Consider the following 25,578-nt stretch of genomic DNA (forward strand, 5'->3'; position numbering starts at 1 on the left):
AAGGACATGTGCTGGCAAACCTAACATTTCCATGTGAGTCCTCTGCTCCACTTCTGACCATTGTGACGTTTCCAAATCATTACCCAACAGACATTCTACGGGGAGGTCTGAACTAACCACAACCTTTTTCGGGCCACTTACCCCTCCCCAGGAGAAATCAACAACTGCCATACTGTGATTGGTAGTGACGTTGCTGGCATTGGTCACTAGGTAACTGGTACCTAGCATGATCTGTCCAGGGTCCACGAAGTTAGGCGTCACCATGGTGACACTGGCACACGTGTCCCTGTAGGCCTGAGCCACTTTTCCATTTATCAAAGGTGTCTGCCTGTATTTGCCCAAAGTATTGGGACTGGCATCAGGGGACATATCCATATCCCCTGTACAGACAAGGACGGCCTGAGTGAGCGTGCCGACTAAGTCGTCACTCCCCTCGGTTCCCAAGGTTAACCCAACTAATGCCTTGGGAGGCGCACTACCACTGCTGACTGTACTAGGGGGCGCAGGTGCCTTAGGGGCTGCAGTGGTAGGAGTTTGCCCTCCTTTCTTGGTGCACTCACTAAACCAGTGAGTCTTACTTTTACAGTATTGGCACCACCTTTTTGACTGGCCTTCTTGAGTCTTCTTCTTCTGTGAAGCCTGACCCCCACCCTCTTTGGTTTGTTGGGGACCTGTCGAAGACTTCTGGTCATTTTGTTCGTTCTTGTTACCCTTTTGGTCTGCTTTCTTCTGACCACCCTGGTTCTGATTCTGGTTCTGCTTGACCCTTGTTCTGACCCATCTGTCTGCCTTCTTTCCCAATTCTTGGGGAGAGGTCAGATCCGAGTCGACAAGGTGCTGATGCAACAATTGGTTCTGACAGTTGTTTAAAATCTGTTCTCGCATGATAAGATTGTACAATCCTGTGTAATCAGTAACCTTGCTACCCAGCAACCAGCCTTCCAAAGCCTTAGTGGCACAATCGACAAAGTCAGCCCAATCCTGAGACTGAATTTTCTGGGTGTCCCGGAACAGCACCCGGTACTGTTCCGTGGTTAAGCCGAACCCATCAATCAGTGTGTTCTTCAGGACTTGGTAGTTGTTAGCATCCTCGGCTCTTGTAGTGAGGAGCTTGTCCCTTCCTTTACCTTCAAAGGAAAGCCACAGTATAGCTGCCCACTGACTTGGGGGGACGCACTGGACAGTGCAGGCCCTCTCCAAGGCAGTTATCCACTTGTGGATGTCGTCCCCTTGTTTAAAGGGGGGCACGATTTTACTCAGGTGTCTAGTGTCTATACCCCTGTCTTTCTCTCTATTGAGAATGCTGCCACCAGTGGGATCTAACCCACTTAATTTCTGCTCTCGGGCTAAGGCAAGTCTTTCTTTGGCGAGGGCAAGTTCTTCCCGCTCGATCCTCAGATTGACCTCCCGCATCTTCGCTTCATGCTCCCTCCTCTGAGGGGAAGTCATTCCTCTCTGAGAAGGTGCCTGAGAGACATGTGTATGAACCGATCTGCCAGAGCCTCTGGAGAGAGACCTAGCTCGTCCGTTCCCAAGGTTAAGCCTGCTTGAGCGTGGGCCCGGGGCTCCCCCAGTTCCATTCTCATGCCTGCTTAAGTTGGTCCTTGTAAGCCTGCCGACTACCACTGGACCTTTGTCTGCCTCGTCTCCCGATAACTCGTCCTCGTCCTCCTCCTCTGTGTGGAGGTCGAGGTCTGGGTCACCGAGGGTTCCCTCTAAGGGAGGCATGTTCCCATCTGCACTGGGGGGACCTGGGTTAGAGGACCTCCTAGCATCGTACGCCTCTAAGAGACCTATCAGTATTGCGATGGTAGGGTTAGAACCCTGGTTTAGCTTCCTGGAGGCACACAGTTGTCGCATCTCCTTGAAGCTAAGAGTTGCATATCGTGACACGACCTGTGGAGGGTCACTGACCACTAAGGGAGTCCCTGCAGACTCTCCGTGGACCGACATGCTTTTCTAGTGAGGTGTAAGTGTTGCACCTACCTACACTATGGGTTTACCTACTGATCCCTTGCTAAGAGTTGTAGTCAGGGTGTGCTAGCCCTGTTACACTACAACAGCCGGTTCAGTAGAACTCGGAGTATTCTAAGTTAAGTTATATGTACCTGGGTACTTATGTGATCTTTCACTGCGATATTCTTAGGATACGTGTGTGGTAAAACAACAGCAAGCTCAAATCCCAACCGCTGCTCACCAATGTGAGAAGTTGGCCTGATATGTAGTGCTCACTATTCTAGTGATCACTGTGTATCATTCCAAACGACCCTTATTGATGATTGGTTGTAAGTCAACCTTTTAGACCAGCTATCCTAGTAGCGTGGATACGAGCAGTCTTTAGGCTAAACTCTAGAGGGCGTGTTAAGCCAGCTGTTTACCATCACATATACCCCTTGAACACCAAGTGAAAGGACACCACACAAGTTGTTATGAAAATAAAAGGATATTTATTTATAACAAGACTACCCTGGCTCTTTATGAGTCAGGGAGCTAAGCACACTACAAAACTCTTAGGAAAATACTTCAGTTGCACAATTTACACAAATGCCCGAGGGGCACGAGAAACCATCTACACTAACAGTGGAATGCGAATGGTTAGAGTCTGGAGATACTGATTCCGGAGTGATCCGATCAGTGGGACTAAACGAAAAAGGAACTGGACACTTGTAGGGCGAACCTGCGATGGAGCACCGAGATGCTCGAGTTACCTAGCCCAGAGGCTGCGGCGGTTGAAGGTTCGGCAAGATGTCGGAAGTCCTCGTTGTAGTCTCAGGAGCCTGAAAGAAGAAGTTGCTGGCAGGCGACCAGTGACGATGTTCAGAGCGATCCAAGCCTGGATCGGTGGTGAAGGAAAACCTGAAAGCAGAGGGGACTCAGTTCTCAACCGCTAGCCAGCGATCGTGTGGGTACCAGGAGGGTACCGGCTGAAGTCACCTCGACCAGGTGAGTGGGTGACGTCGGACTCGGCTGTTCCTCGGACCAGGAGGCGCGGCGGCGACCAGGAGGGAGGGCGAGCTGTCCCACGAAGGTGTCTGCTGTCGATGATGCTGGGCCCAGGAAGGGGCAGCGGATCTTGGCAGTGGCCACCCAAGCGGGGGAGTCAAGATGGCGTCGGGAGTGGACCAGGAGGGTCCGTGGTACTCCTCTGTTGAAGGGGAGCAAGAGCCAGTCTGGAGCAACCAGACTAGTGATGAAACAATCGTGGTGCGTCGTGAAGAGGGCCACAAGCCGGTCGGCAAGTGGTCGAACAACGCGGTGAACAACAAGGAGCGGAAGGGCCCCCACGCAGGTCTCGTGGATGCTGGGGAGGCAGACTTCGATGCTGGAGCTGCTCAGGGTTAGGGCTTCTCAAACCCTAGGTGCACTCACTCGAGGGTCCCTCGGTGGGCGTGCTAGATAAGCGTCGTGCAGGTTCTGAAGATAGCCGGTCCCGCAGGTCTCGTCACACCTACGACTCTCAGCTGAGCTGATGAGGGAGGTAAAAGGTCAGAGATGGCATGGAACTCGGGTCTCGTCGAGCTGGGCAGTCTTGATCCGTAGGAGAGACTTACAGCAAACCGCAAGCGCTTAGATGGTGCCTGCTGGTGCAGGGTGGCTACTCCTTAGCCACAAGGGAGAGTCTTCAGAAATAGTCAAGAGTTCCTTTCGTGGAAAGTAGTTCGTGATTCGGAGTTATCCGATTATCTGATTATCCAATTTGGGAAGGGGACGCGCTCCTACCTTTATTCTAAGAAAAGGGGCTGGCCCGTGACTAGGTTCTACCTATGGGTGGAGCCAGGAGGGGGGTGGTTACACCCCTAACCTTTGTCCGGCTTCGCGCCAGCTCAGGGGCTGGTGTGCCCCCGAAACTAGTTTGAGCCGGGCTATGCACAGTGAGCACCGGGGTGCCACTTGCAATCACCTTCCTTTCAGCCCTGCCTACCTGGGATACACAAACCCTGTCTGGGACGGTGCTAACACCGCCCTCGACAGGAAACCCTTTGTCCAAGCTCCCCTTGCTGGAAGGTCCCCCAGCAGCAGGAGGTCAGACTTGTGTCTGGTGGCAGCATCCATTTTGTGATGCTGAGGCTTGAGTCAACTTTAACCGGGGTTCAAGGTTACTTCCATGTCGTGTCCCTCTAAAAGGGGGGAATGCTAACCCCGTCACCAGGACTGGCGAGGGGTTCGTATTCCCATTCGTATGACACCTTACTCGACATGTACAGGTGATGCGATGCCAAAGTTAGCAAATAACCGCAAGGATTATAATGCATTAAAAGTAGTTGGCCCGCGTCACCATGGAACGGCTATTAGGACTTGGTTCCGCAAGCCGTCGACGGGCTCAGCTCGCGCCAGAGCACCGTCCCACATGATTCCCTGCACTCTGCCTTCAGGATCGATAAGGCCTGCTATAGGAGTGACTGATAGGAACCCATGTGTCCATTTTAGGGTTTAGGTGTAGGAATACTACACCTACAGCAACGGGTGATTACACCACGTGGCCCCAGCTGTCGTGCAGCCAGTTGTGTCAGATTTGGGCGGCCATTCCAGGGGCGGCATAATACATGCTTCAGCCCCTGGTAGGCCCTGGGTACACCGATGCCCTGGATACCTGTGGTATGCTGAGACAGGGACTGACAAGGTGGCCCAGTTCCAATTAGTGGATGCACCTAACGTACATGTGTGTTAATTTCGAGAGAGAACAGCTAGGCTGTGGGTCTGATTGGCAGGCCCACAGCCGGAGAAAGTCGTAAACCAATGAAGCAAAAGCAAAAAATCTGGGTGATCATAGGATTGCAGACCCTACTCTCCTACACCAAGATTCCTCCACAAGCCTCGAGGATCTTCGAAGATATAAATGCCCTCAGTGCCGACAAGGAAGCCTTTCTCCATTCGAACCCACTGTTGACTGTCACTGGCGCCAAAACCGCCACTGGATGCGGTCAACATCCGGCTCCAATGATGCAGAACAACTGGTCCTACAGAGACTGCATGAGGGGTTGGATGCTCCGCCTAAGCGCCTGTTCATCAATCCCCGGATGGTTATAATCCCCACAAAGCTCCCTCCAGCACTACCTTCATAAACTTTGCTTCTGCAGAGAAAATAGCTTTCGAGAAACAGCTATCTTTGGAGCACCCTTCAGCTCCTACGCCCAAGAAGCACAAAGGCAGTGGCACCAGTTCTCTCCCCTGTATTACCCTTCTTTCTCCTCCTCCACCACCTCCAACCCCACTTCGTCCTCCATCACCAAAACCACCTCCATTGCCTTCTCCTTCACCAGAGAGTTGCCCCTACTCTTATGGCGAAGGTACACCCCTTCCACCCAGCAAGACCCTTACGAGGTGCTATTCGACCCGGTGTGTACGGGGCAGGTTCCAAAGCTGCTTCAGCGGGCTCTACACCCTCATTTCAGAAGCAGCAGCAATCATTCCCTCAAGAGGCAGCACAGCGGTACAACAGGGGTGCCTATAGGGGCAACAATAACCGGGCCAGGACGAGATAGGTTCTGGCAAAGGGGCCTCCACCTCCAAACATTGACTAGCTGTGTCTACTCAGATCACAGAACTGTCAGAACTGCAGAATTTCCTCCCTCTTTGGCAGGAGATCACATTAGACAAGTGGGAGTTAGCAGTGGTTCACCACAGCTACTGCCAGAACATCTCATACCCCCTCTCAACAGCCCACACCTCACTCACACCTTTAACAGCAACCATTTTATCCTTCTTCAGGACAAGGTATAAGCATTCCTCCAAAAAGGGGTCATAGAGCTGGTGCCCCCTCGCCAAAGGGGAGGGGGTCTACTCTCTTTACTTCCTTATCCCCAAGAAGGACTGCTCCCTCAGACCCATCTTGGACCTCATGCCTCTAAATTGCTACACCATCTCCAAACAGTTCTATATGGTGATTCTCCAGGAAGACATCCTTTTATTACAACAAGGCAGTTACATGGTGGCTGGTCAAGGGCACAAGCAAGCAACAATGCCCCACAGACTATTAGGCTACCATCTAACTCCTACTCAGCCTCTGATTCACAAGAAATGCCACAAAATATCACCTACAATCCCTATAAAAGCCAGCCCTTTCTATTGCAAGTGCTACACCTACTGAAGCCCACAAAAGGTGCTAGCCTTCCAGCAGCTCTTACCTCTTATTCAGCCAAATAGTCAACTCTCAATCAAAATCTTTAATTTCTTGTGGGGCATGTCTTCCTGAATTTCCATAGTACTCAATGCCTGTCTCCACATGTACCTGCTACAACAGTGCCTCTCTGCTCAATAGCCACAAACGGTGGGTCAATGGGAAGATCTAGTGGTTGTAAGCGCCAGAACCCATTGCTCTCTCCAATGGTGGAACAGCAACAGCCTGTTGCACAGGCTCCTCCTAGACACTATTCCGCAAGTCACTTCACCACGGATGCCTCTCAAGCCACCTGGGGAGCACATCTTGATCACTGGACCATATAAGTTGTATGTGCTCCTTATCGTCAGGAGCACCACATCAACTACCCTAAAACTCATTTCTACACACCTAGTCCTGATAGCCTTCCTCCCCCCACCTTCAGGGCAAGGTAGTTCTAATCGAAACAGACATGACAGTAATGCACTTAGTTCAGAAACTGGGCCATAGTCATTCACTCCCCTTGTCGCTTTTAGCAAAAAGACATGGCAATCCCTCACCTTCCCAGTGTTCTTGGCCCTGCCTGCCCCTTGAAGGAGGCTCCCTTGGCTAGAGCCTTAATCTTTTACATCTATCGCACCAAAGATCCTTGGGTGTTCAATCAGATTTTTGAGGGATCTCTGGGGCAAAAACGGTAAGGCGGTGCAGAAAAGGACTTTATGAAGGTAGATATTCTTTGCATGAAGATTTGTTATGAATTGACCAATAAGCTGCCTCAAAAATGACTTGAGGCTCAGTCCACCAGAGCCAAGGCTGCTGCTACTGAGTTGACCTGTGGAGTGTCTGTTTTTGTCATCTGTCAGGCTGCGACATAGGTGTCCCTATGCACGTTCATGAAGCACTACTAACTTGACAACCAGCTCATACTGGATGGGAATTTCCCTGTTTCGGTCCTACAGGACTTTTTGATCTGAGCCCACTCGACAAAGTTTCCTCTTTGTGATGTACTGATTTGGTATCTATTTTGAAGGTGAGGAATCTCCAGTTAGAAGTATCCATCAGATGAGCAAGTTGCTTACCTTCCGTAAAGCTCTTTCTGGTGGATAGCTCATTTAACTGCAGATTCCTCTCTGCCCTCCCACTTCCCTGTACTGTGGAGTGGTCTCTTTTTACCATCTGAAAAGGTCCCAAGTTAGAGATCTGCACACAGGTACCGCCAGTTTTGAGCTCCGTGTTACAGGGCACGAAAAGAGTGTAGCAAGAAACTGGCGACAGTGTGTGAGGGTGGAGCTTATGTGTCTCTGTTCCATCACTTCTGGTGAGGATTGAAGTCAACGTGGAGCTACATGGTGCCACGTGGTAGCTCAAAGGAGCACTGACGAGAAATCTCATGGATCAATTGTGACTCCTGGGGAATATTCTAAAGGTGAAGAATTTGCGGTTAGATAGAATATCTACCAGAAAGGGTTTTGCCAATGTTGCATAACTTGTTCATCACAGCCATATCCTTGCACAGTTCTGTATTGACAGATATAAATACCATGCAAAGTCTTTGTTAGCCATTAGGTGCCTGATGATTATTTACAAAACATGGATAGACATTAGGCTCATTAAAAAATCCATTGCATCTACCTCCCTAAGAACCAATAGCATCACTATTCTTCGTGCAGAAAGGTTAAAGAAGGTTTCCCTTGCTACGGAAATAGTTTCTGAAGAGACATCTTGATTTCAGTCATAATTTAGACAACTCCTTTTAGTGACAAGTAAGCCTAGGGATGCCTGTTACCTGATCACTACTAAAGATCAATGATTATCTCTTGAGAAGGAAGTGTGGTAGGGCTTTAGGGCGTAGGGCTGTTCCTTTTCTTATGCCCCATTTCGATCAACGGAATTTTGTGAAGAATCATTTGTGAAAACCTGAATATGTGCCAAAGCATCTTAATCTCATGCACTCAAATTGGTGCAGTATTCCTACAACCCAGCTGTTTATATTTTATGTTGTGTTTGCAGAAGCCTTCCCTTCATATGCTTTAGCTCCTAGTTAGTTAAACGGCATTCATCAGTTGGTTGTTTGAATAGAGCGAGTCCTTTAATCCTGAAATAGTTGTATTTATTTCTGAGCAAGCAGTCTCAACTTGAGATGACCATGTCAATGCCTTTAAGGACATTGATGACTAAAAGATTGTGACTCACACTTTTTTGTTTGGGCAATTATAAAAATGCAAGCTGTGACAAAGCTTCAGAAATGCTTTCATTGTGTGCTTTCCTCTAAAATGCAGTTTTTTTGTTGAAGGAATTGTTTAATTTTCAGTGTGGTTTTTTTCCCTGAAGGGCAAGCACCATTCATTGACCTGCTGGTATCAAAAAGGGCTGCCGTGAATGCCACAGATTACCATGGATCAACTCCTCTTCACCTTGCCTGCCAGAAGGGATTTCAGAACGTAACAGTAAGCACATATCAAATCAAGACTGTAGTTAGTGTAATGATAATTTAAGGTCAAGCATCTACTTAATTTTCCAGAACATTTTCTTTTGTTATATATATGAGAATATAACTCCAAATCAACAACTGCTTCTTATAAACATGTATGACATTATTGGCGATCATTATAAGTAATGTAAAGATACAATAAATCCCGCCACAGTACTGAATTTGTGCATAGCGCATTCGTATAATGCTACAAAGAGTGTCCACAGTCCTTGTGTAAAAAAAAAAAAAGGGTCATAAATAACTATAATCTGATCAAGTGTGACCCATGTACTTATAAGCATAAAGGAGTCAAGCTATAAAATGTGAGGATGTTAATAATATAGGTATGTACAACAATGTGGTGTTATCTATGGCCAGTAAGTACAAAATTGAGGTACAGCTGACAAACAAAAGATACACAGGGTAAAAACTGCCAAGGAAAAAGTAAAGTACCTGGACCTAAAATCAATTGTAGATTGAGAGGAAATATTGGCAGAGCTGAGAATCAAAAAAATAATCTGGTGGCATAATTTCTTCCATTTAATTCATAGATGTTTATCAACCTACTTAAGATTCCTTGATCTTTTGTAGCATTTGTTTGAGAACCTTTTCCAAGAGGACCTATATATAAGTAGTTTGTATCTTTTGAGTGACCTCGTTTTCTGGTTCTTCCTTCAATATGTGATGCTATATTGGCGAGTAAAGCTTCAAGCCAGGACGCAATTCACCCAGATCTGTATAAAGCCAAAATCGCTTTATGGGGGGCCTTTACTGACAATAGTTCTCAGTGCATGCTGCACTGCTGGGTTTTTACCCACATGGTCGGAATCAATTATCATCCCTATTTATAAAATGGGAGATCGATCTAATCTGGCCTCCTACAGGCCAATTTCTGTACTTGACTCCCTGGTGAATATTACGGGCCGCATTATTTTTAATAGATTACAAGATTGGGCAGATACACATAGCATTTTATCAGACTTACAATACAGTTTTCGTTCTGGCGTTGGAACAATTGAATTTAAGAATGTTACTTGGGAGATATGTTAAAATCAAAGAAGGAAATATGTATTTAGCTTTTGTTGACCTCTCCTCAGCATTAGACTGTGTTATGCATGCCAAATTGTGGTCAATTATGAAAGAGCTGGGGGTAGAGATGCCGATCATTTGTTTTTTGAGGGACTTGTACTCTGGCTGTAAAGCTAGGGTAAGATATGGTGTTAGAGGGGAATGCACTGAAGCATTTGGGGTGGAGAGGGGGGTGAGGCAGGGCTGTCTCCTGTCCCCCTTCATATTCTTTCTTTATATAAGTAATGTGGGTGCTGTGCTCGTAGCTCGTTGCATCGTCACAAGTGGGGACTCGCCCTGTACTGGCTTTCCTCTATGCCGACGATGCCGTCCTTATGGCACGTACTCCTTTCGCCCATCAGTCCTCGTTGACAAATATTGCTGAATATATGCAGGATCTTGGTCTTTTAGTAAACCAGTCTAACACTTTTGTTATGAAATGCGGGAAGAGCACCACTAATTGCCGAGACCTAAAAATACATGGTACAACTATAGGCATCACCAATAGTTTTTCGTATCTGAGGATTTTATTTGATAACGAGTGCCTATGGAAGAAGGCTATTTCAGATAGGAAGTTGCAATTCGGTAAAGCCTGTATGGCTCTCAGAGGGTTTGCTAAACGACTGGGTTCTGATCCACCTGCACTGATAATGTCAATCTACAAAGTTAAATGTTTTAGTGTTGCACTTTATGGTGCAGGCATGTGGGGATAAAAGAAATGTAGAGAGATTCAACTGGTGGAGAAGAAGTTTTTTTAGATATCATCTTGCCATCCTGAAAAGTACTTCAGTACAGGTATGTCACGCCGAACTTGGAGCTCCATTCATTACAGATCTGATCCTGCTACAGCCTATTTTACTTTGCTATAAAGTATGGACTTCTATACATACTGATTGAAATCGTGCAATAATCGAGGGCTCTCTTAAATCAAGTCTATGTCCGCACATTCCATGGCTTGTCTATATCCATCATTTCTGTAATGATCTGGGTTATCCTGAGTATTTTGAGAAGGCTGAAACACTACCTCCCAATAGAAGAGACTTTAATTTTTTTTTTTTTTAATGATCCATTTGGAGAATGTTAGACTTGCATCTGAAATCTGTAAACCTAGTGTTCTCAAAAAATCAAATGATTTTAAGTATAGTATGATATGCTACCCTATCTTAAAGCAGTTTTAAATGCAAGACATAAATTTGTGCCGACCCGCTTAAGATTAGGTACCTTTCATGGATTGGTCAGTTTCCCAAATATGAATGATTGTTCCAAAATTTTATCTAGCTGTCCCTGCAGTGATGTAATGGAACAGAATATTATGCAAGTGGTGTTTTTTTTGTGCAAGTTTTTACCCACCAGAGGAAGCGCTATATTATACCTATTATAAGAGGGGCACATTTCACGCAATGTTGACCTGCGTATCTATACTTGCATTCTGTGCCCACTCTGGAGATCCTTTTTATAGGCTTTTACACCAGAAAGAAAATTTCTTCACTTCTTTCCAAGTAACAAGATACAGTGTGTAAATTTAAGCTGTAATGCCGGGTGGCGCAATCTGCGCCAAGTGTATTTTATTTCTTGTTTATCTACTGCCATTGTATGTTCCTGCAATAAAAAAAAAAACAATTCTAAGTCTGTTTGCTGATGAGCTGGGACCTGCACTTACAGTGGATATGTGGAAAGACTGCTGTGTGCTAACAGGTCGCCTCACGGCGAACTGCAATCTGCGGCTAATCCACTTGAAATATGTGCACCAATTTTATTATACCCCATTGCAACTTCATAAGTATGGTTTGCATGAAACTGCTAATTGTGTGAGGTGTGGGCATGCTGACGCTGATTTTTTACATATGTCCTGGAATTTCTGCTTTCTGGTCCAAGGTTACGCATATTCTCACGGAAGTTGTGTTGGAACCTGTACATTGCAAGCCGGAGCTCTGCCTGCTGGGTAATGTGAAAAAGTTAAAGCCATGCAATAGGCGGATAATCGCTGTTTCCACTTTGTGTGCGAATTGGGGTTGGTTCACTTTTTGCTCTTGTTGACATGATCTACCATGCATATATATGTGTGTCTATATGCTTTTTGATTCAATAAACACATTTAAAAAAAAACTTTAAAAAAAAAAAACTGTTACTAATGAGGTGAAATCTTTGCAGAGCCATCATGTGTAAAAGTTGCAAAATAACGAATACCATCATAAAATGTGCCACATCATGCAACATAATGTGTCTTTTCTTGCGACATAATTTAGTCCATCTTGCCTCATAATTTGTGGGTCCCTGCTGCATAATACCAGTGGACCTGACTGTGACTCAAAATGCAAGTGTAAATGTGCTGATAATAAATATAGGAATATTTTCAGTGATTTAAAAAAAAAAAAAAAGTCTGTTTGCTGGGAGAGATGGGGAGTGCATGGCGGACCCAATACAAGGTTTTTGTCCCCCCTTCTTTGCTCTAGTTTCGCTGAATTTCAGCCAACTATGCTCTAGGAACTTTGTGTGAATGCGGGAAACAATCCATCTAGATGTGAAGGTCTTTTATATTTTGTTGATTTTTATTGACGCACTTTTGTCCTTTATTAACGTTACATAATGGTATTGTGATCTCATTTTAAGTTCTTATTATTATGTGGTCCACCGGTAGAATTGGGCATATATTTTGACTCGATGACATGAATTGTATTTTTATATTTTTTTTAATCTTGTACTGTTTTTATATATTGCTTTTATGGATGGCTAACTGCCACCAAATAAATTATTGATTGATTGATCTTTCATAGCATTTGTTTGAGAACGTTTTCCAAGAGGACCTATATATAAGTGGTTTGCATCTTTTGAGTGACCTTGTTTTCTGGTTCTTCCTTCAATATGTGTATTAAACAGTCAAATATACTGAATAGTTCCCTGTTCAGACATCAAAAGTCACTAGCCAAGTGGTATTTATTATTCAATTCCACCAGTTATCAAATTGGTCATTGGAGGTCCCATCTGCCAGAAATGATCAATTCTAAAATTAATAGTAGATTTAGTCAGTTCTAAAGAACTTGTGTCAAACCCTTTACACTCAACTGCATTTTGCAGAGTTCCTTCATGAGGACTGCAATGCCATCATATCAATTCACCTAGCTGCAACGTAATAAATGTAACTTTTTCACAGTGAATGATTTATCTAAAAAAGCAAACCATCTGTGTTACACCAGCAAAAGAAGACCGCTTTTAGCATCTGGTCCATTAGCCATTCCTGCAATCATTGTTAAAGTTTGTTTTACTGTCTTCCCTTTTCAATTCAGACTTCCTTTTGACAATGGCAGTATTTCCATGTTTTAATCACATACATATGTGAAGCGTTGGTAGCATTTAATAATTTACATAACTCCTCACAGCTGGCTCTAACTGAGGATGAATAAAGGTGGTTTTCAGTCCAAAACACTTCTTCCCCTCAGACTGATAGCTAGGCCAGATTGTGAATGTAAACGGTCAAATGATTTGATACCACTGGCATTAGTAACTTGTTTAAGTGAAACAAGACCTATTCCTTTCCCTATGGGCCTGTTGAGCAGCTTATCATTTAATGTAAGTATTTTAATTGACTTAATTGAGATTCCTCAATTACATTTGACAAGATGACTATGCATCTTAACATTCTCCTCAATGTTCTTGAACGTTAATCTTTTGAATCATTGTCTTCTTGAAACATCAGGGTCTCTCCAGTGGGCAATAAATTCCCTCCAGTAGGGGCAACACACTTCTCTTCATTCAGAACCCATTTCATTGTTTCTGTATTATCTGCACTTAGCCAATTCATTTGGGTATATTAAGGTGAACATGCCATAATATTTATTAAATATCGTGGCTTTTCTGCCAGTCGTAGTTTTATCTGTCCCTCTACCTCAGCCAGCAGAGGTGTAGGTCTTTAGCCTGCTCTCAGAAATGTAGAAATGAGGAAATTTAATTTTCTATAAAGCTCCAAATGGAGCAGCATTATTGGAATCATAAGTTGATGTACATATTTTGGAAAAAAGTGTATTTATAACCCAGTAATATAATTGATTGTTTTAAAATGACTTCACCAGATCAAATGTAATAGTAAACTCCCTACCATTACATTAAAAACTTTATAAATATTGATTGAATTGTCTTATTTGATGCAGTAAAGTGTAAGTATTTCCAAGTTGGTTTTTGCCACCTCAGTTCACTCTTTCATGTTAGTTCTTAATTAGCAATGGTTGGATATAAGAAAAATCTTATACTTATCAGTAATTAATATACTATCTGTTAAAGATGATAGCAGCTTAACCACCTTCAAGATAGGCGTAAAAAAGGAGGAGTTGGGATCACTCATAAATAGGAATGCCCTTGGGAGTCATAAACATTGTATGAGATGAATAAAGTTATCATACGTATTATATCATACGTATTGTTTCATTTAAGCGAGTGCTACAAGAAGGTCTCTGCTTCAAGTGAAAATTCAGCTATCTCCTTTCTTCTATATTCGTTTGTGTTTAATAGGTAATATAACAAGCACATATTTGATTAACCATTCTTGCTCAAACTGAAACTTGTCTGTTTTACCTGAACTCTGAATTGAGGTTATCAAGCCTCCTAAGTACTCTACAATCAATACTGATTAACAACAGGGTGAGAATTTGAGGTAATTCTGAAATCTTTGTCTAATTTTTCTAGTAGCACAACAATAGCCTTTTGAAAGCTACGGAAACCTTTCTCGTATTTCATGTATGTTGGTCTCCTAACTTTGGTGCCATTAAATCAGCTAGCGTGTTGAAAAATTCAAGATAAGTCATCTGGCCCAGAAGATGTCCCTAATTTTAATTACGCTATGGCATCCTTAATTTAACTTTTGGTGACTAGTATCCCAAGGAACTTGCCAGACATCAGTGTATTTTAAAGTGGAATATCCTGAAAACAATTTAAGCTACTTTGTTGAACGGTAATTACTAAGGAATACAGATGCACATTAAAAACTGAAAACGTATTATTATAAGAAGATACAATTTCACCTACCCTTTTCTAGTCTCCAAACATGTAGCTCAAGGTCTTAGAATGAAGTCACCTGCCACATTGGTGCAACATTTGTTGGAGTCAAACATCAGTTTATTAGGATTATGTAGAATACAATAAAGTTCTCAAATTTTACAACCAGAATATCCTGTTGGTCCAGACTCTACCACCCAATGGTCTGGAAGGCAGTTTACCTTTGCAGACTAAATAAAGACATACACCTCCCTCTTTGCAGCTTCCAGCAAGCATGAAAGGTTTCAGAACGCTAGGCTCATTAGTCCTTAGATTTTCCACAGTGGAGACTTGCAACTTTATTGTGGTTTGAACAGCAAAGAGTAATGGTTTTATTCATTTCATGTTGAGGTAGTTCTTGAGCCCCTTTGTGAATTTCTGTCTCTAAAATTGGTCTATTAAGTATAAAGCCAGTGTCTTTTTGAAGTTCAATTGTTATCAAAGATTTGTAGATTTATTTTTGGTACACTGCTATTGGATTTATTCTTGATAATGGGCCAAGTTTGAAATCCAGTAAACCCAAGAGCCTTGACATGCTAACATTGTCAATAATCTGAATACTCTTATCCGTCGTATAAATGTACATTTCATGTGGCAGTTTTTAACAGACCGCTACAGTGGATTGCTTGTGGCAGAAGCAACTTTCAGTGGGGTTTTACCTTCTGTATCAAAAGAGGATTATGTCTAACTTGATGGCAACAATGTTTTATACTATGTAAAAAGAAATAGACAAGGAGTGTAAACTTTTTGCAAAACTACCTCTGAAATGTGGTTTACATATAAAGAATACAAATGTATTATGATGTATTGTTTATGATCAGATTTCTCAAAATAGCCTACATTGATACAGTGTATATTGACAATGTTGAACATATTAACAGCGCATGCTCTGGTCTTACAAATGCAGTACCTTATTAGACTTTAAATTTATAAATTATTTATATTTTCCAGGCTAAATCATACACTACAATAAAGAACTTAGGTCCACGCTCAATTTGGCGTTGTCTCTACTGTTCCTAATTCTGATTGCAAATTAAAGATGGCTTTTTATCACCTGAGACAGATCCTTCCTTGTTGTGAGAGTTTAACCCCTTCTGTGCCCATGACGAGCTGGACTCGTCATGGGCCGCGGTTGCGCTGTGCCCATGACGAGTCCAGCTCGTCATGAACCCCGCCCACTAATGCAACGGCCGGCACAGGGCGGGGAAAGGGCGTGGTACACAAGGGGTTAAATACACTTCTCTACAATACATGTTGACATTTGACTTTTGTAAGGCACTCTTCTCTGTCCCAGACTGTTGTACTCCAATATCAGCATTTTGCTTCAAAGAGCCTTCATGTTCTTTACAGTAAACCACCTAACATTACCATAGCACAACTGGTTTGGCACTTCGTTGCATACCGTGGTGGGATGAAAATAAAACCTTGTTGGTATTCGAATATCTGACCTTGAGGCTTTTCATAGCTAAAATGGGTGATTTAACCAAAGGTGCATATTTTCATAATCAGTGCAGCTTTTATCTAATGAAACATTCTTTTGTGTTTCTTTTTGTCTGTAAAAATCACTTCTCTTTACCAGGTTCATATTATGCAAAGAAAAAAATCAGAAGGATGAGGGGTCAAAAAGGGGATAACATTTGTTACTATGTGCATTTCAAATTCTTTTAGAAAGGGCATGAGGAGGGATGAGGATGTTCATTATTCAAAATATAAGGTTAAGGAACGTAAAGGAGGACCATATTTTCCAGCATTCAAACATGGATTTGCAGTTGGTTTTGGTTTCGTAGGTTCATGGTAGATATTAAAGGCAAAGGTAATTTTATGTTATGAAAAAGTGCATGTTTGTGGAGTTTTAAAGTGTCATTGAGATGTAACCGGCATAGCATGGGTTCTATTTTTATTATTATACTAATGCAAGCAACACCATACATTTGTAACATTGTTTTTGTTTTCAAAGCTTCTCCTTTTGCACTATAAAGCCAGCACAGATGTTCAAGATAATAATGGAAACACGCCACTTCATTTAGCCTGCACATATGGCCATGAAGATGTGAGTAGCTATTGTTGCCATGTAGCTGGATATTCTAAAAAATGTTCATGTAGTTAAGCATTTTAATTATTTTTGCATTACAAATTTGTGTTCTGAAACTGTACTCTTGATGACATGAAAATGTGTGCTGCACTGCTTACTATATGCGTTTGAATCTTGTGGCACCTGCTTTAGTTGATAGCAGCTAAAGTTACTGCCAATAATTCTGTTTACATCACTTTTCATTAATGAGCATCAAAGCACACTGACTTGTTTCCAAATTTAGGATGGCAACTAGATGCGTTCCTTGGTGTAGTGCTTGATACTTGGGGATCTAAGAGAATTAAAGATTGAGCCTTCCTTAAACGTATGTCATTCACAATCCCTTGCTCTTTAAATTTCCCATCTATAAAGGCAGAACTTTCTGATAAAAAGTAATTTAATGGTTCTTTTATATACGTGACCGTAACAAAAGATATGCAGAATTTAACAAATAAACTATTTGTCATTGGGATTAGCTACTACAAAAATGTTATGTTATAAAAAATCGACTTGTCCAAATGAGTGAGTTGACAAAGTATCGCAATATACTTATTATATCAGAGAAGCGTTAGAAAAAATCCTCTGAATATGCTAAGGCTAATATTGTAACCTCTTTTTTGAATACACTAAATTTGGAATTTACCAAGCGTATTTTCTCAAATCTCCTAATCTTTGAATGCCATTGTTTTAGCCATATATTTAATTCATAATACCCAATGCATTCAGCGTACGGCTAGTGTGTATCTCAGACCTAGTAAGTGCGGATGCTGAAAACACATCCGGTTTATCAAGTACACACACTACTCTTTTTTTCAATATTCCTTATTCAGTATTGGATCTTTCATAGATTCACATGCTTGAATTATCCCCGCCGTCGAGGTGGGAGTCTCAAAGTAAAATTATAATAGTAGTAATTCATATCATCATAGGCAACAATCCATTGCACAGTCACTGAAGTAGCCCATCCATACGCATTTGTAAAAAGAAACAAAGTTGAAACACAGCCAATCTGACATCATCACCCTCTAAAACACTCCACACAGAAGCCAGACCCTCAGATTTTCTGCTGCACGTCGTTGTGACAGTCACTCTGAGCTCTGCTCAGCTTTTTCTCTTCATCTTGGATTTCTGTAGATCTTAGTTTATGGAGATCATCATCATTGGAAACTAAAGGCAGTGACGCTCACATCTTGCTAGTCTGAACTCTGTGTGAGGTCCTGCAAAACATGTCTGAACTTTTGCAAGAGCTCATACTGGCTGGTCATTATATGGGGGAACAGTGTGCACAGACTGGAAGTCACAGAGACGTTGCTGGCACTTGTGCAGGAGGTATCTCTTTTTTTTGTCTGATTGCAAAAGGAGTTGTCCCTGTCTGGCTGAGCACCCATTTCCAGAACAGTCTACTTCAAGCTTACTTTGTGTACTGTGTCCCCTCCTTGAAAAGGGGGTACAAGCTGCACTTTAGTCTGCAGTATGAAACTAAGGTTGATAACACTAATCATCTGATGGATACCTCTACATGCAGAGTCCTCACCTGTAGAACTATCCCAGGCACAAGACTGGACCTTGAAAACTTCAAAGCTCTCAAGTCGCCGGTTGAGGGCGCTGGACTCTGTCGAAGCCAGAAGTGACGTCCGTGTCACTGAGGCCATAAAGCATCTGCCCCCCAGGGCAACGACTCCATTCTGGTTTTTTTCTGCACCTTCGCTGTGGGGCCTGAGCTTGGTTCTCTCGGAGGAGTTTCCTCACAAAAAATCATTTTGAAGCAGTACCATTTCTCCCTCCTCATCTCCCCAGGAAATCAGGGTTCACACCCTGCAGGGTTTGTGAGGGACAGTTTGTCTTTGGTGCCTGGGGCCACTCCAGGTGTCCTGGGTCTGCTTTTCATGCCTCAGCATGTACCCTGAGGCTATAAAAAAGCAGGAGACTAAGCTCTTCATGGCCAGGCCAGGAAAGACCATCAATGCTGCAAGCGGTCAATTGCATCACTCTAGGTCTCCATCCTCCTCATCAGTGGACAAAAAAAGAAGCATTGGAAGTCGAAGAAACACTCTAAATGTAAGTCTCCCTTTTTCTGTAAGACTTCCACAGGACCTTCATCTTTGAAGCAGGAGTTCGTTGACCTGACTTTGGTGGTCCCCCAGCCCTGCTGCGCCACTGGACTCTGCTACAGCCGGACCTTTGGCACCTGTGCAGCCACCGCCCGATGTTCCGAATGTGGTGCGATCTTCCCTGAGTTCCCAACCCCAGGGTTGGACCCAGTGGTGTACCATAACACTATGTATTATATCTTTTTGAAGGCTTTGGAGCTGGCAGCACCTTACCGGCTTCCGATTTTCATGCCCTTACATCCAACACTCTTCCACACCGCTCCGATTGATCCAGCGCCAGAGCCACACTGTTCAGAACTGGCGCTCAGATACACAGCACCTCAGCAATTGCCACCACCACCTCCGATACAGCTGCAGCACCACAGATACAGCACACCTTGTCACCCCTCGAATCAAATTTCATAGGGATACCTAACGTCTTTCGGAGGAGGAAGGCAATAGAAATGTTTTACATGACATTTTTTTGGGACGCACTCTGATCCTATTGATTTCATGTCATATGGAGGAACTGGGCATGATTCTTATGAATTTCAAGGAATGTCCTCTGCCAGTGGTTTAGACATGTCTCCTGAGCTAGCCATGGACTTCCCCGTTGGTCCACCAATGCCTGAAGTAGTTTTTTCTTTCCACAAACTGATACTGAAGGGTGTCGAAGTTGTAGATTTTACAACTTCCCACCACAGAAACCAAGACCAGCATTCTCACAGAAGTCCTTTTGCCTTCCTCTTGAACGTCCAAACCATTTATTCGTTTTAATGAAACTATATTAGAGCCCTTTTTGGCAGCCTGGGGAAATCCCTTCTTCCACTCCAGCAGTCCACCTAGGTAAGTAGGCCAACGCTATAGTCCAGCTGTAGGTGGCACAGCATTCCTTTTGGCTCATCCAGCACCCTTGAGCTTTGTCATCCGGTTTACGTAGACATGGGGGTCGATAACCTGCGTCATTTCAATTGGTTCCGGGGGCTGGAAATTGATGGCCTAGGGAAGGGTCAATGATCCTTGTTAGAGGTCCGTTGGGATCCTCTTCTGTCTGGCAACTGTAGTTGGCCCCCATATTTTCGTAAACCGGATGTCCCTGTGATGACACTGGTCACAATCCATACTGCTGAACCCCAACCATTTGCCTGGATTCAGCGTTCCTGCAGCCCTTGAAACTCACTCCGGTGCACCCCGGCTAGTTTTGCATTTTAACCTCTGGCTTTCCCAACCTATCTCCGTGATTCACCGATCCCCGTCCATACCCAGGTCAGCACGAACAAAATTGTAACCTGGTCAATAAGATGACCATAATTTACTACAGGTCGAAACGCTGTTGACCTCCCAGCACAACTCTTGGTGCAAATCTCTGGTTCGCAAAATTGTTAATCCTCTGTAAATCATTTTTCTAAATAATCACTTGTGAACCTTAGAGTAACTTGTAAATATTGTCACTAATGCCACCCTGCGCCACTCTTCGCTGTGTCACTTGTCTCTAGCGCCATCCAGTTTGTATTTCAGGAACACTTAGGTGTACACGTTTTTTGGGTTACACCCACATCCAGTGTAATCAGTGCTGATACTTTTGTTTTCTATACTTGTTCTAAATGCATAGTGCTCCTTGCATATCCTTTAAACCCTTTGAGTTACCCTTATTTCCTTTTTGCAACTATATGTGCATGTTTTGTTAACAGCCTGTTGAATATTACATTATAAAATCAGGCGTTGACCCTGCACATTCTGTGGCATGTGGCACCTCCATGACCATTTGGAGACATGCTTGGATCCGCACATGTAACTCCAATCAAAACTTATGAACGTTTCTTTTGATGGGATGTGACATTTTGGTGATATGGCTGATACAGCTTTAGTACGTTTAAAAACCAGCAAGTCCACTACACCCTCCCTCGGCCTGCAGCTCCTACTACCGCCAGCTTTCAATCTTTTAGAGGGGATTTTGTTTTGTTTTTTAATTTTCTAGTTTTATATAGGGCGAACTTGACCCAAAGGTATCAGGTATCGGAGCGCTTTACACAAGGACACATTCATTTTTGTTAGGCATGGGGAGATTAAGTGATTTGCCCAGAATCACGGGATGTTAAGCGTCATTGTCGAGACTCGAACGCGGTTCGATTTGAGGGTGACCGCCCTAGCCATTGGACCACATCCTCTCCCCCTTCCTTTTGTTCAAGACATTATAAGCCGTAACTCCCACAGCATCCTAATCCTCTTGTAGAGCCAGCGAAAGCACAGTGTATCTGCCTTGCTACCCTTCTCCTTTTTCTTCCTCCTCCTCTCCCGCCCTGCCAGGCAAGCTAATCTAGTTTGTTTCCCCAAGTTCACCTGGAGCCTTTTGAAGGCAGTAGTCTCATTTTCTTCCGGTCTGGAAGGGCCTTACTTCGGACCACGGGGTTCCTTCAAATCATTGCAAAGAGCTAAGCCCTCCCCTTTCTTCAGGTTACATTCACTTCCTCCTTCCTCTTCTCCACCCTCATACCACCTAGCCATACTGCAGCGCTTCTGTTGAAAGTGATTGGAGTTGGTACCAGAGCAGGAGTGGGACCAGGGATGTTACGCCTGTTACTTCCTCGTGCCCAAAAAGGTCAGCAGTCTTTGTCCCATCCTGGAACTCAGGGACCTGAACTTCTTTCTCGAATATTAAAAGTTCAAGCTGCTGACCCTAGCTCAAGTTCTACTGGTATTGGAACTTGGAGACTGGATGGTGTTACTTGATCCACATGATGTGTATTTCACCATCCCTATCCTACGGTCACACCAGAAGGACTTGCTATTTGTAGTGGGTTGTACCCACTACCAGTTTTGCAGTACTTCTCTTTGACCTAACATCAGCACCTCAGGCCTTCACTAAGGAGATCACAGCAGCTGCAGACCATCTCAGAAGGTCAGGCATCCCAATTTTTCCATATCTGGACGACTGCCTAATCAGAGCTAGTTTGCCAGGGCTGGTGTCATGCCATCTGCAGTCAACAGCATCCCTGCTGTACGGTCTGGGTTTTTCGGTGAACAAGCCTAAATCTCACCTGTTGTCCTCCCGTGTCTCCATTTCATATGACCATTACTGGATACCAGCCTTCACCATGCCTTTCTTCTGCCTCAGAGGATAACTGATATCCAGGAAATGGCCCCATCATTTCACCAAAGTGCAAGAGTACCAGCCCTAAGAACCCTCAGATTCCTAGCTTTGCTGGCTTCCTGCATTCTCCTGATCACGTAGGCACTTTGGCACATGAAGGCCATGCAGTAGTGCCTACACACAGTGGCTCCAGTACAGGGAAGATCTTTTGTAATCTCCACCAGCGGTGCAGTGGAAGTGGCTTGATGAAGGAATGAGGCGAACTTCGCTCCACCTCTGACTGTGACTACGGTAGTGACAGATGCTTCTACCATTATCTGGGGAGCCCATCTGGAGGATCTGAGATCAGGGGCCTCTGGTCTCCAAAAGAGCAGGTTCTTTACATCAACCTGCTGGATCTGCAGACGATCCAGCTGGCATTTAAGGCCATCGATCCCACCATCCGAAGTCGGTCCTCCCAGATCTTGAAAGACAACAAAACATCGATGTGGTACGTTAACAAAGAAGGAGAAGTAGGTGTCTCACCTCCTATGCTTGAAAGCTTTGAGACTGTGGTCCTTGGCACACCATCAAGGGACTTGGCTCATCACCAATCATCTAGTGGGGGTCTATGAATGGCAGAGCAGACAGCTTGAGCTATCGACTAGTGGCATCTTCTACCAGAGGTAGTCCAGGACATCTCCGCCCAGTGGGGCACTCCTCAGGTAGACTTGTTCTGCAATCTTCAGTATTCATTGAGGGAAACCTTGGGGGATGCTTTTCAGTTGAGGTGGAACTTTCAGTTCCATTACGCGTTTGTTCCATACTCTTGATTCCTTGAGTTCTCATGAAGATTTGTGCTTTAACTAAAGCCATTTTTAGAAGTCTTTCTTGTAACAGGGATGCTTGCAACATCCTCTGCTTTTATGACCTGTACCAAAATGCTATTTAGATCACCACATTCCCCATTAAACCAAGAGCTAAATTTGGGGCCATGCTTCTTGGGTTGCGGTCCAAAGATTGTAAAGTATGACAAAATACTTTAAAAAAAGACTTTGTGCAGGTCGGTAAAGGTTGCAAAGTCTACATCACTCCTAGAGTCAGCCTCTATTTAGGAGAGAACCTTTGGAGTAATGGCAAATAAGATATCCGGAAGGGCTACTAATTGGCGCCATTTTAGGTGCCGCATTTTATTTGTAGACTTGATATCCCCTGTATAGGAAAGTAGGCAATGATTGGAGGGGTGTTTGTCACAATAGGCAGACATAGAAAGAGACAGTGGGTTGTGATCGCTCTCCGTCCTTACTTAAATGACTGTCATCAACTTTTGCCCAGAGACGTAAATCGACTAAAATATGGTTGATACTGCTCATGTGGTTTTGTTTATTGATCGTGTGGGACCCCTTTAAGTCGGGTCTTGTTCAGCCATTGGTGGCCCTGGCCCATACTCAATGGGAAGAGCCTTAAGCTGAAGAGCAGCCTGTGTCCCATCTTTTTATAGGGGGGATATCCAGAGGTTCATTAGTTAGCTGGACATCATCTATGTCAAGGGGTTCATAGTGGTGTTGAAATCCCCTGACCGAATAAGGTGATAATGGAGAGAACTCCTTTCCCGATAGTCCTCAAGGGTCTGCAAGGTTTTAGAAGCCTAGCACCCTTTCGCCCCTCGGGCATAAATACAAAAAATAGCAATCCTAAGATTTTCATAGTGCGTGAGCAGGATGCCCAGAATATCCGGGCAATCAATGTCAAGTTGTCGGAATTTACAATTAAGTGAACCTCTGGCACATGTACTTAAACCACCCGAGGCTTTCTCACATGTGATGGGTTTTTGTGGAACTTGAAAGCTATGGGACCCTGGTTTGAATATAGGGTTCACAGACCATTTTACTTGGTGCAAATATTGAGACCAGCGTAGACATTGGGGGTTTCTGTACTGAGAGGGCCGTACTTGTGCCATGATTCAGAGATGGAATAATTTCAGCGGACATGTTGCCAATAGTAATGGGTAGACTTGCAAGGATATCAGATTTACATTTTATCTAGTACTTGCTAGTAAATTGGAGACTGACCGGCCCTCTGCTGGCAAAGGAAGGTTTGGGAACTGCCTTTCATTCATTCCCCCAGTGACAAGATGACAAAGGGTATATTTAGGCTCATCTTCGACTCCACCCTTTATCATCTTCTTATATACTGTGGGTGGAACCACTGAAATCTGACCCCACTACAACCTGCGCCATGAGAATTAAGAAATGCATGAAAGGCAGGTTTGAACCATGATACCTCCAACAGTCTCAGACAGGACTGAAAAGCCCTGCGCTCAGAGATGTTTTAAAACATATCTTTACCCAAACATGCACAGTGGAGTTAGATCAGTAGTAGGGGATGGGTTCCCATCAAAAAGTGCAAGGGCTTGTACTGTTTAATAGTAATGAAAGACTGAGATGGGTATAGAGCCTAGCCCTAATGTCTTATTCCGGAACTGCCTCTCTTCAACATTTGTGAATTCTTTGTTTTACATCCAGGCCCTTAACTCCACCCTAAAGTTCTTTTTTGTGGTGCTGTTCCTTGGACAGAGCAACTGATATACACTTTTACAACATATCTAATAGACATGGTTTTGTTTGAGCCATGGTCTTTCTCTAATCTGCAATTGATGATAAACTTTTGTTGGAGCCTATAAGATTAAGAGTTTGAAAGAATAAGTATGTTTTGCCATTGGATGTGGATGGCATTTGTCTTTCTTTTCTTCTAGTGTGTGAAGGCATTGGTGTATTATGATGTACACTCCTGCAGACTTGATATTGGAAATGAAAAAGGAGACACCCCTCTTCACATAGCTGCTAGATGGGGCTATCAAGGAATTATTGAAGTGCTGTTACAGAACGGAGCCAGTACAGACGTAAAAAACCGAATGAAGGAGACTCCCATGCAATGTGCTTTAAATCCCAAGGTATTCTTTATTTTGACAGAAATACACATTTTGTTTCCACTTTATGTATTTGTTTAATTAGGCATGTCATGCATAGGTCCAGGAGAGTCAGGTCTTGAACACAAAATAATTTAGTAGACCTAGGTGTGGCAAAATAGCCAAATAAAAAAGTCTCCTTGCAGCAGTCTAGGAAGGTAAGTGCCATAATGTATGCACTAGGAAGTAGATTCATTTGTTTGGATCTGGCGCTTCTAAAGCTACACAGGTTAAATAAGAAGCTCAAGGGTATGCTCAAAATAATTATTTGCTTCTCCTTTTGAATAAAAAATGTACTTGGAAACATATCTATTTTTGACACACATTATTTGAATTTTGTTTGTTACGTTTAGAAGCAGTTAACAGGATGGTACTGATGCAGCATTCAAATATATTTGAATGTTATCACATCAGCTGTGCAGAATGTATCTATTGAATGCCAAACAAGCTATGATCATTTTTTTTAGTTGATTAATATTAGGTCTAGGATAGCCATTTTCTATTGTCTTTCCATACAAGATATAACTTCCTCTTTTTCACAACTTTATTATTCTGCCCTTGGATCCAACAACCCACCATACTAGAACTTCTCACCAGAGCAATGGAGGCACTTCCCAGCAGCTGGGACACATTCGAAACAATGGCACAGTACTAGGAAACCATCATGGTAGTGGTTTCCTCAAGATGTAAGAATATTTGTCATTAATATTGGCACAGGG

The 25,578-nt window shown here is 43.6% G+C and overlaps 1 protein-coding gene across 6 annotated transcripts in view; it reads left to right on the forward strand.

Annotated features, from left to right (window-relative positions):
* ANKRD27 (ankyrin repeat domain 27) overlaps window positions 1-25,578 on the forward strand; it is a 595,879-nt gene that overhangs the window by 295,190 nt on the left and 275,111 nt on the right. For all 6 annotated transcript variants that reach the window (XM_085639132.1, XM_085639135.1, XM_085639137.1 and 3 more), the window contains 3 exons: window positions 8,429-8,544; window positions 16,618-16,710; window positions 24,647-24,844. In XM_085639132.1, coding sequence (XP_085495258.1) covers window positions 8,429-8,544; window positions 16,618-16,710; window positions 24,647-24,844 — 407 coding nt within the window. The remainder of the gene's footprint in view (window positions 1-8,428; window positions 8,545-16,617; window positions 16,711-24,646; window positions 24,845-25,578) is intronic.

The sequence above is a fragment of the Triturus cristatus genome, chromosome 12 (genome assembly GCF_964204655.1).
Source record: "Triturus cristatus chromosome 12, aTriCri1.1, whole genome shotgun sequence".
Taxonomy (NCBI): domain Eukaryota; kingdom Metazoa; phylum Chordata; class Amphibia; order Caudata; family Salamandridae; genus Triturus; species Triturus cristatus.